This window comes from Pan paniscus, chromosome 5 (assembly GCF_029289425.2).
Source record: "Pan paniscus chromosome 5, NHGRI_mPanPan1-v2.0_pri, whole genome shotgun sequence".
NCBI classification, from domain to species: Eukaryota; Metazoa; Chordata; class Mammalia; order Primates; family Hominidae; genus Pan; species Pan paniscus.
Genome location: NC_073254.2, coordinates 150,834,158 through 150,845,751, shown reverse-complemented (window position 1 = coordinate 150,845,751; position 11,594 = coordinate 150,834,158). Strand labels below are relative to the sequence as shown.

The 11,594-nt window shown below is 40.7% G+C and overlaps 1 protein-coding gene across 1 annotated transcript; it reads right to left on the bottom strand.

Moving 5' to 3' along the window:
• Positions 1–1,142: 1,142 nt before the first annotated feature.
• On the bottom strand, positions 1,143–10,915 carry SMLR1 (small leucine rich protein 1). Its single transcript, XM_003827653.6, has 2 exons — positions 10,670–10,915; positions 1,143–3,434 (listed from the first exon to the last, which is right to left on the bottom strand). The coding sequence occupies exons 1-2, from the start codon at positions 10,905–10,907 to the stop codon at positions 3,349–3,351; spliced, it is 324 nt and encodes a 107-aa protein (XP_003827701.2). The 5' UTR covers positions 10,908–10,915; the 3' UTR covers positions 1,143–3,348.
• Positions 10,916–11,594: the final 679 nt, after the last annotated feature.

Here is an 11,594-nt window from a genome sequence, read left to right as displayed (position 1 = left end):
AATATTTTGTATTATAAAGTATTTCTCTGGCTGTTATAATCTCATCTGGTAAATTGGGCTAAATGATAGAATAAATAGGAAAGTAGATCAGACAAGGTTTTGGAAATTGGATTTGAAAAATTTGAAAAGTGGAAAGAATATTTTTAAATCCCCAATCTGTTTGATGGTAATTATACATTGGATGGTATTTTTGAATACATGTTTTCTGCTGTCTTCTGCTTGTCATTCACATGTTAGACTGTATGTCATTGAATACATTGTGATAAATTCAGAGGCCTCTTCTGACTGGCACACCAATTACAAAGTCAGAAAGTAAGAATCTTGTGAGCATGCTTTGAAAATTCTAACAACTTTTTGATAAATAGAAATCAGAAAATTTATTTCCAAAATGTGCTTAATGTCATGAATTCTGAGAGTTATCAGAGTTCTGAATTTTGATGGTTATCAGAGTTGTGAACTCTGATTTCTGATATTCAGTCTTGCCAAAGAACTTGAGATTTCACCAAAAAGCTGTTCTTATTGTCTAGGAGTGTTTACCTCTTCTGAATTTTCCAATCGCTAAATTATGTCTGGAAAATTCTGGAGGCTGTTACCTGGCCAGATTATTTTTAAAAAACTTTTGCAAATAACATTTCAGAAAACATAATATGGGCTTTTTCTTGCCCAAATTGTTTTTCAGCTAGGTTTAGGATGTGCAGCAGTCATGGACCTGCAGTTTCCCAACACCAAATTGCCAAATTACCAACATGATTATCAAGAGAGATGAAAAGATAATATTTACAGCTTTGAGTTCATTCTGTTAAATTTTTAGCTGGTCACAGTGGGTCACGCCTGTAATCCCAGCATTTTGGGAGGTAGAGGCAGGAGCATAGCTTGAGGCCAGGAATTCAAGAATAGCATGGTCAACCTACTGAGACCCTGTATCTACCAAAAACAAAAAACAAAACAAAAAAACCCAAGTGAGGCTGTGCACTCCTGTCCTGTAGCCAGAGGCTGAGGTATTAGGATCATTTGAGCCCCAAGAGTTTGAGGTTTCAGTGAGCTATGATTGCACAACTTCACCCCAGCCTGAGTGACATAGCAAGACCTGTCTCCAAAATAATATATATATTTATATATGTTTTTTGGTAAATTTATTGAATAATAAATAATGACAATGTGACAGAAATTAAAGCACCTATTGAAGTGTTTTATTGAAGGTCTCCAGTTGGAGAAACATTATCCCTATTGGTGAACCGTTTCAGATACTATAGCATTTGGAATAAGATTAGGAACTGTTGTAGTGAGACCATTTAGGGTTGTGGGAGCATTTCTGGCCCCTGGTGAAAGGCCTTGGAGCATAGGATGCAGCTGAATGTAGGGTAATGTAGGGAGACTGCCGACTTGGTCTAGGTGGAGGCCAAGACAGCAGGAATGCAAAGGACTGAAGCAGTTCAGGACTGAATGAGATCTTAAACTGGACCTATGAGAATGAGAAGTGCAAAGGCCTGACTGTGCAGCTGCTTGGTAAAGCTGTGCTGGATAAAGGATTTGACAAATTCGTTAGCAGTGCCTTCAGGCAGATGATAAACCCTTGGGACTTGTTCCTTCATGGGAAAATGAACATGTTTCTGCCCCTCTCTACATATAAAAAACATTCATAAATCTAGTCAGTTTCACTGGAGATTCTCTGCTCTCATTGGATGGCAGAAAAGAAACAGGCCTTGTTCTAAAGTACTTGGTAGTGCTTGGTGCTGAAAACATGTCTATATAGAGCTCATCTGTTATCACAATAGCTGAGATGGTGGACCAGCACCCACCAGAGCTGGAACTGGCCTTCTGAAGTGCCCATTATTGGAGGAAGATGGAGCAAACCTTGATAGCTGAGCCACAAATGTGGCTGGCAGCTGCCTGAGATAGGAATACGATCTGTCCTTTCACACTTTCTGTTAACGAAAGCATTTTTACATAAGCTGATTTCCACCAGGGGCTAAAAAGAGATCTCTCCCAAAACTGAAAGAATATTGTTATTCCTTCCATATGGCAAGAGCACTGTTACTCTGAATTAGTTCAGTCTGAAAACCCCGGCAGACATTTTCATTGTAATCAAGTGCAGTAAAATGCAGAAGTGAGTGTCTTTATTCTAGCAATAAGTTTTATATTATGCAAGAAGTGCAAATGGAAACTACTCACGGAATGGGTATCAAGAATTTTAGGGTGGGGCTGAGGGGAAGAAGCAGTAAAAATCCAGCACTGATGGTATATTTTTGCTTTGGGTCATCCACACAACCTTTAGTATGACTGTAAGCCACTACTGAAACAGGTGCATTTCTTACAGGTGACCCCATTCATTATGTTTTATAAAGTGGATCACTCAGCCTGTTAATGTCCTGCACAAAGATTGGAATGTAACCAGTCTTACACTTAGAATGCATTGAACATCTTTGATTTATGTTAACTGGAAGAATGTGGGGAGCACAACAGTAACCACAATCTCGTTTAACTACCCCTAGAATTAAGTTTCTTTTCAATTACCTATGTTGTCTCTTTGGGGCTCCCACTGAAAAAGAACTGTAGTGAAATGTTGACTTATCCGCATAGTTAGATATAGCTCCCTGTATTTTGGTATTACAGGCAAAGACTTGTATTCTCCTCCTCAGGAATTATGTGAACATTCTGTCCTTTCCTTTTCCCATTACCAAATTGCCAACATTTCCAGGTCGCATCATGCTGAAAGCTACATTTGTGGGTGATCCATACCTAGTGTGGGGATACTCCACTTGTTTTGTGCATATTTGTGACAATAATGATTTGTGAAAGCAATCAGGAAAAGGAGAGAAGCAAAGTCACGTCCAAAAATGATACCTGAACTGTGTCACTTAAGAGTTGCTGAACTGCAAGAAGAACGTGGAAATATTCTTGCATATGGAATCTACTGAGCTCTCTCCAAGGCATTCATCTTTTGCTATTCATTGGATCTCTACCAGGGTTTCTTCACCTCTAAAATCGGAATAATAGGGGTTCCTATGGGATTATGTAGTAAGATGCTGCAGAATTTTATTTTTAAAATATGCCGTTTAGAGCAGACACAGTCACAATAAAAGTTAAAAAGTTACAATGTGTCCAGTGTATATACCCAGGAAATCCATTCTTGGTACTTTTCAAGAGCTGCTGTTATACTGAGTCTCTGAGAAGTCCCCTTAGATAATAGCTGCCACTTTTCAGTATGGTTCAGAATGAGTATCTTAGTATTCTTTCTATTTTGCTATGGTTCTAGTTTATCAACCTACTTTATTAGCTGAACTGTTGGCCATTGCTTGCTGACCAGTAGAAACTCATTGTGCTTTAGTTATTGGAAAGTCCCCAACTTCACGTCCATTTCATTCTCTGGTACAGGGAAGAGCCATCCTTGGGATTATGTTGGCGATCACAATTCTGGGACAGTTCTTCATTAACTGAAAGGAAAAATATTAGTTAATAATTTGGAGACATCTGAGTGCCATTGGTCATTTAGAGTTCATAAGGGCTGTTGGCCAGCATATCTGACACTGGTGGCCTTGGCGAGTCACAGAAGTCCAGGTCTTCCAAGCAGATCCTATTACAGGATCGATCCTTATCTCCTCAACCACATCCAGTGGAAATGTAAAGGCTTCTTTCTAAAGAATGGCCCTGGTTAGAGCAAACAAACTACCACTGTAATGAGAATTGTTACATGCTAAGTATATTTAGATTTTGTTGATTAAGTTGAAACTCCCACAGCAAGTCACAGTGTCTGCCCCTGCTCATCCCTCCCAAAAATGTGTCTGGGCACTTACAGTCTTTAGACAAGTCCCATTAGTTTTCTCCCTTTTACCTTTTGGTATATTTTACTGATGACTCTATTTCAGCTTTTTGCAACCTGCTCATTCCTTAACCCCTTAATATATAGTTTCAGTTAAAGCTACTCTACTAAAATATTAAAACTCACCGTGACATCGAATTACTGAATCTAGTGGCATTTTCCAATCCCTAGTTTTCTTCCTCAGTAGCATTTGACACAACCCCTCTCTCTGTCTGCCCCCACCATTCTCCTCCCTTTGGCTTTTATTGTGTGCCACCTGTGTACTTTTATCTGCTCCTTAGCTTCAACTATTATGTCTCTGGCAATAACTAGATTTGATTTTTAGCCCTGAGATGCCTTCTGAGATCCTGACACATATTCGTTGGGATCTTCTTCGTACATCAGAAGACACAGCTCTCTTCCTGAAACCAGGAACAACTGATCCTGCTTTCATCCTCAAAAGTTTTGTTTTCAGAAGTATAATTAATCAAGCCAGAGACCAGGAGCTTCTAATCTCATGGGAGGTAATAAACATGTTTGTAGGCTTGAACCTGAAAATGCTCTCTTAGGCTCCCACATAAAGCCCATGCAATTTATCCCTTACTTGATACATTGTATGCCATGTACCCCAGGACACATGCACTTTCCCTGACCAGGCCTACACAAATGCTTATCATGTTAGTCAGGGAGGGTGCATATGTGTTGGAGAGTGACAAGTCCCTGACAACATGGGCCTCAAGATTTAATAGCCAATACTTATTGAGCACTTGCTCTGTGCCAGGTGCTGTGTGAAGCCCTTTGCAATCTTTCTCGTTCAATTCTTGTGATGACATGATGAGCTAGTCATCATTATTATTAAATTGCTGATGAGCAAACTGGGGCAGAAAGAAATCATGATGAAGTAATTTGCCCAAGATCAGAGAAACTGATGAATTCAGGATTTGATTCCAGGCAATCTGACTTCAGAGACCACAGTTTCAGCTACTGAGTCACACTGACTTTCCGTAGATTATCGCTATTTCAAAGGTATTCCTTGGAGATGGCCCATGGCTTAGACTTTTAACTCACTGAAATATGAGTACTTTATTCCCTTTTATTCTTAATTACCAATGGCTAACTGCACAATAGGGTGCTTTGAATGAGGGACCAGGATACAGATTGTAGAGCTGAAAATGGGTGACCTGAATAATGAGACAGAAAAAAAGTGAACTCTTAAGAGTGGAGAGAGAACTAGAATGGAGAGGCCAAGAGGAAGCTCATCAATCTACAGTGAATCATCTACCCAGTGAATTAAGTGTCTTTGCTAGGCACCATATGGAGAGTGAGAGAAGTAAAATAATGCCTCCCTAACCTAAAAGAGCTTGCAATTTGGCTGTCATTTCATTTCACTGGGTCTATTAAGGAGGATGTGCAGAGAGATTCGATAGGCAGTTGGCCTTGAGAACACCCAAGGTCGTGGTTGTGGAAAATCCTGCAAGCAATGCTGTGTGCCCTGTTAGTTCCCAGGTAAAGAAATGTGACTTGACTCAGGCAGATCTTTATGTGGAGGAATCACCATCATCAATAATTATTATGACCCCCGTTATATTAAGAGATTGATCAAATTCTTCAAAGATTTTGTAAAATTTTTGCCTTGTTTAAAACTGTCCCACAATTGGTGGTAAGTTTATCTGTCTGGACCAAAAGGACTCAACAGATAGAACCCCTACTGAGGACTCGATACTCCAGAGGTGGTGCGTCGGTGAAGAGGGGCTATCTCTGGAGCCAGCCAGGGTTCGAATGCTCTTTCTACCACTTTGTGGGTAGGTAACCTTGGGCAATGTACTTAATTATCCCAAGACTATTTTAATAATAGCTACTGTAATGCTATAATGACACAAACAGTGCCTTCTTAGAATTCTCAAGCTAGCAGGATAATAATGTCTAACAGTTGTTCAGAACAGGCACTGTTAAGAACCTTATATGTATTACCTCGCTTAGTCACCATACCAGTCCTATAGTATGTCCTGCTGTTATTTCTATTTTACAGACCAGGAGGCTGAAGCTTCAAGAGGTTGAGTAGAGTGAGTATGAAGTTCAGTGGAAGATGCCTAGCCAGCCTGTATATTATCAGTACTTTAGTTATTTGTTTTAGGATGTACGTTGCTGAAGGCCAAGACCTGGTTAACTACCTGACTTTCTTTTTGGGTCCAACTCCGTGCAAAAACATTTAGGCATTTCAGTAGACACGTTTTAAAATTTAATTAAATAATGACTATTTTTGGCCATGTTTGTCATTTTAGACAACAATTTGTTCCTGATCAGGGTGATGGTGTTTTGGGGGTGGGGTGGCCTGGAAGTAGAGGTTTGGGAATCTCAGGACTTAGGGAAATAAGATAATGAAAACTTCCAACCTAGAAGATGCAAAATGTCCATGACAATGGCTGATGCAGGGATTGGCTATGGGAAGTTCATGACACATACTTCCACCCCAAGAGCTACTCCTCAAGGAAATTGACACAGATTGAAGAGTGCGGGACGTTAGAGAATTTTCTTTCTTCCTTTGCGAGAAAATTGATGTTCCCTACATGCTAATTAAATTTACATGCACCATTACCTCCTAAGGCTTGAAGTGTGGGGATTAATGTTGAGTGATTACAATACCTCCACATGCTTTCCTTCACATCTTAAAATGGCTCTCTTGTCTGACAGACCCAGCTGTATGAGACAGGCAAGCTGGTTTTCTGTTTTAGAATGCAGGACTCTGGGGTTCTGCGAACATGCCAGTTAATCTATCAATGTCCCTCTCTTTACAGGAATAAAATAGAAATGATTACATTTGCCATAACCCTGGTTGGAAGATTAACGACATGACATTTGACCATCTGTTGACAGTTTTTTAAGTGGATGCTGTGAAATGGAGATACAAACTGGTGATATTTTATTTCGAGTCCAGTGATCTCATTTGCCCTCAAACTGGAGAGAAGACAGTACTACTTACCCTTAGGAAAATGGTGCCAGAAAGAACTATAATTTTTTCAAAGGTACATGTTCTTAGAGTTTGGGTGGTTTTTCTTCTTAGGAGAAAGACTATTTGGAATTAAAGGGACCAGATCAACCTAAAAACGAAAATATCCATAGTCTATAGTTGGCTGCTAACACTGGAAAATATAATCAAGAATTACTCCAAAAAAAAATAGATGCACTGATTCCATGTGGGAGAGGAGGGAAATACAACCGAAAGATGGTTTGAATATAAACTTCTGGAGGGAATGTATAGTGCAGCTTGCCCATCAGCTGCTACCCTGACCAGGAATCTGTCAAGGACACCATCCAGGGCCCCCACATTTCTCACCTGGTTTGCTTTGGGCTCAGTCTCAACAGAACAAAAACTGCCATCAGGGAGGACTACTTTGATCCACTCAGCTATGCTGTCCTTCTTACAGGAAAGGGGTCCAGATCCAGACCCCGAAAGAGTTCTTGGATCTTGCACAAGAAAGAATTAAGGGCGAGTTCGTAAAGTGAAAGCAAGCTTATTAAGAAAGTAAAGGAATAAAAGAATGGCTACTCCACAGGCAGAGCAGCCCCGAGGGCTGCTGGTTGCCCATTTTTATGGTTAGTTCTTGATTATATGCTAAACGTGGGGGGGATTATTTATGCCACCCCTTTTTAGGCCATGTAGGGTAACTTCCTGACATTGCCAGGGCATTTGTAAACTGTCGTGCTGGTGGGAGTGTAGCAGTAAGGACGACCAGAGGTCACTGTCATCACCATCTTGGTTTTGGTGGGTGGGTTTTAGGTGGCTTCTTTCTGCAACCTATTTTATCAGCAAGGTCTTTATGACCTGTATCTTGTGCTGACCTCCTATCTCATCCTGTGACTTAGAATGCCTCAACTGTCTGGGAATGCAGCCCAGTAGGTCTCAGCCTCATTTTACCTAGCCCCTATTCAAGATGGAGTTGCTCTCGTTTAAATGCCTTTGACATCCTCACTAAGCATCTTCCAGATGGTTGGCAGTAATAGTGTTTCTAGTCATTAGTATTCTTTCCAACAATAAATTTCAGATGGGACCCCCATTGCGTTAAGTAACGGATGCACACATTTTTGTTCTGTCATGGTAAATAGCTCCTTCTGCCTCCTCACTCACTCTTCCTGTAATTCCTACCTGCAGCCTGGAAGCTCCAGGCACACTTCAATTAGAGCAAGCCCAAGTAGGAGACAATGGGGAAAAACCACAGAAAATGGAGGCTCATAACCTGGCTGGGGGTGCCCCTTCACTGTAGAGGATCCTGCCTCTGGTGAAGTGCTCAGCCCTGACACTGAGGGAAAAGTCCAGGTTATTATTATAGCTCTTTGATCAGACATTTAATGAGGCCAGAATCAGAAACATACAGATTTGCAACACCTCCTCTAACTTCTGCTGATTTTGCCAGATGCCTTCTGTGGTTTTCTAGAACTGGGATTATTTTCTCTTAGTCTTAAAAACTCATAGTAAAAATCTGTCCCAGTATCTGGGACAGTCCCTGGTATATGATAGACTAACAAATATTCGTTGAATAAATGAATGAGAATTATCGCTATCCAGAATATGACATAAGTTTGGAGTAAGCTTTAAAGTTGGTGTAATGACTCTACCCAGTGAGCATGGACCCTCATCGTGTGAGGCTGACATGCTTGCTTTCCCTTGGATTAGATCCTATGCTACAAAAATAAAGGCTCTGAGATGGAAGGGACAGACTTACAGTTGTGGGCAAGTCTAGAAATCAAGAAAAGCTCAGTAGTATGTCAGAATTTGGAATGAAGAAAGGCGAAGGAAGTGTGAAGAAACAAGAGGTTATTGGGAGCCTCTGCTCCCTTCACTCAAATCCTTCAGAAGTAGTTTCAATTGTATTGAGTTACAAACTTAAGGTAGTAACTTTTTTCTGAGACTTGATCTCTAGATAACTTGCACGGGCAGGGAAGTGCTGAAGATAGGAGGGCATCAGCGTGCAATCATCACAGAGGTGTACACACATGGAGCACTTCCTCTGGGGCTGGCACTTGGACTGCATTTCCCCTGCATCAGCCCCTGTGATGCCAGGCCATACCCTGCACGTTGACTTTTCCAGGGTATTCTAAAGCAATGTGATTCATACATTTATACCTCAGAATTATCTAAATAAAATACCATAGACCCATTTACATGTTACATATTACAGATGTTTTTCCAGGAATGAGTAAAACTATAAAACAGATTCACCCTCTTTTTGCAGAGTCTATCCCAAATACCAGATGTCCCACTGAATTAACTGGCCTGTAATAGCTGTGAAGTAGAGGCCAATAAGGGATCTTGATATCCATGAGGCTATCTAGACCTGTACTTGCTGCAGTTTTTGAAATACTGAAAATTTCATCCAGCCAGAGATGAAACTTGGAAACTACAGGAAGTCTCCAAGTCCCCGATGATGACATCAGCATCGTTTTATTGTCCCTGGGATGTTCAGTGTCAATGGGAGGCTGAGATGCAGTGAGTGTTACTGATGGGAATCTTTGCAACAACTCTGAAAAACGTTTCGACTTGGAAGACACTGAAGGGAAGCCATGGTTAGGATCTTGGGGATTTCTTATTTTCTCTTCCTTTTTGGAGGCTACTTCCAGGGTTCAGTGGTAATGAGTGGCTGGGTGACAAGAGCATCCAACAGACTGGTCTTAGGGCAGTGGAGGATAAACTGACTTAACAAAGAAAAGGATTTATCACATGAATATTATAGAGTGAGGCAGAATATGGCTTGACCACTCAACAAAAGGGCTGTTCATAAAAATGAGACACACGAAAAATGAAAGGCTAGGGGCATATTTGAGTAAGTTGTGATGAAAAACTTGATTCCATGACATACTGTCTATGTCTCCTAGGATTTCTTTATGTTCCAGATCTCATCTTAGGAAGAAATATCCCTCATTGCACTCCTGTTAGGTTATATATTATAGCATTAGTGATCTAAGATTACCACAAAAGCTTGGCAAGTCCAAGAAATGCCTTCATGTATGTTATTACATAAACAGATGTTCAAAGAGGAGGGGTTTTCAAATTTGTTTTAATATGACACTATCCAAATTAAGAAATATGACTGGTCTTTGTTGATTTTGCTAAAATAGTTATTAACCTTGATGATATTAATCTCATGTGTACTTGGCACAGTATTAACACATAGTCTATCTAGTTACAGCCCAGTTTCATTAATTTTAATTATAGCAGAATAAACAGTGTCAATCCAAGACCCAAATGTCCATTCCAAATCACCTTAAGCTTCCTGAGTTATTTGGTTTGGTTTGGTTTTTTCCACCTTAAGACTATAATCCCATGGAACGTTTACACCAAGGTCAAGTATTTATCTATCAGGGCTTTACATTTACAAAGACTGTGACAGCATAATGTTTGGAACATTCCCTGACCAGAAGTTCAGTGGATGAGAAAGTTGTGTGTGTGCACACACATGGGCACATACACACGCACGGACATGCACACACATGGCCACATAAACACATCTGTCATGTAAAGAAGGCAGACCATGAACAATGTTTTCACATATGTGACTCTATTGCGTTGAGAGAGAGAGACAAGCAACCATATGTCAAAATTGCTGATTCACAGTATGTCTGTGAGGTGCTACACGTGAGGGCCCCCTACAGCAGGCCTTCACATCTCAGCACAAGATCCACACAGTGGAAAGGATCAAACTTGGCCAAATTGATCAAGGAACTTGAGAGAACACTGATTGAGAAGTACCTACAAAATATATATATATATATGTGTTTCTCCTGGCCAGAAAACACTGACGGTGCATCAGTATATTTCAAGATGTGCTGTGGGAAAGGATGCCCAAGTTCTTCCTTGTGTGGCCTCACACTTACCCTCAATCAGTTTGATCCTGAAGTAGGCGATGAGGAGGAGCAGCAGCAAAGTCATGGGGAGGAAGACCCCAAAGAACAGGAACCAGCCAGGGAGCTCCCTCATGAAAGCTGACAGCACAGAGCTCATTGCCAACCACACAGACCCCACGGGGACCATGGGAGTCACACTCAGGACCAGGGCAGCTTTCCTCTGAGTCTGTACTTGTTTTCTTCTGGGGCCCCGGCCTTTGCTCAGCATGTCTCAGTGGAACTTTTTGTGGACTTTGCTCTATTTAAATAGTCTGATGAATGCTGATAGGATTGCTGGCAGGTTACTCTGTAACTCAGCTACTAATTGTAGAGGAATTGAAAGGTCCATCTTCCAAGCTCTTTCAGAGATAAGTATGTATCTGGCAGGGGGGGAATGACCCTGGGAAGCTGAGTTTTTTTGTGATAAGTTTATTTGGAATGAAAATTACCCGACCAAGCAAAACTTGTTGTTATATATTTTCTTTCTATGTATTCTCAGACATAGAAGAGTTTTCCCTGTATTTCCTAAATTTTAGAGTTAAAAATTTCTTAATAGTTATGCCACTGTACCTAAGTACTTATGTCTAGAAAAAAGTGAATGTTCCTTCATACATAGTTGATACAATTAATACCAAGGAAAGAGAAACAAGGCTTTTCCCACAAGTAGAAATTCTTCCTCATATATCCTACTCAGAATACTTCTCTGAGAAGTGCATTGGTTTATTCATTTATTCAACAAACATTTAATTCTACTAGAACCCAACTTCTGAACTAGATGCTGGGTATACAAAGAAGAGTAAGTCATGGCCCCTGGCCTTTAAGAGTGGAGATAGACAAACAGAGAATGGCCACAGTGTCCGTGGCGGAGTGGCCCATGATGTAGCCCCATCTCCTTCTTCCCGAGGTACATTCGTCC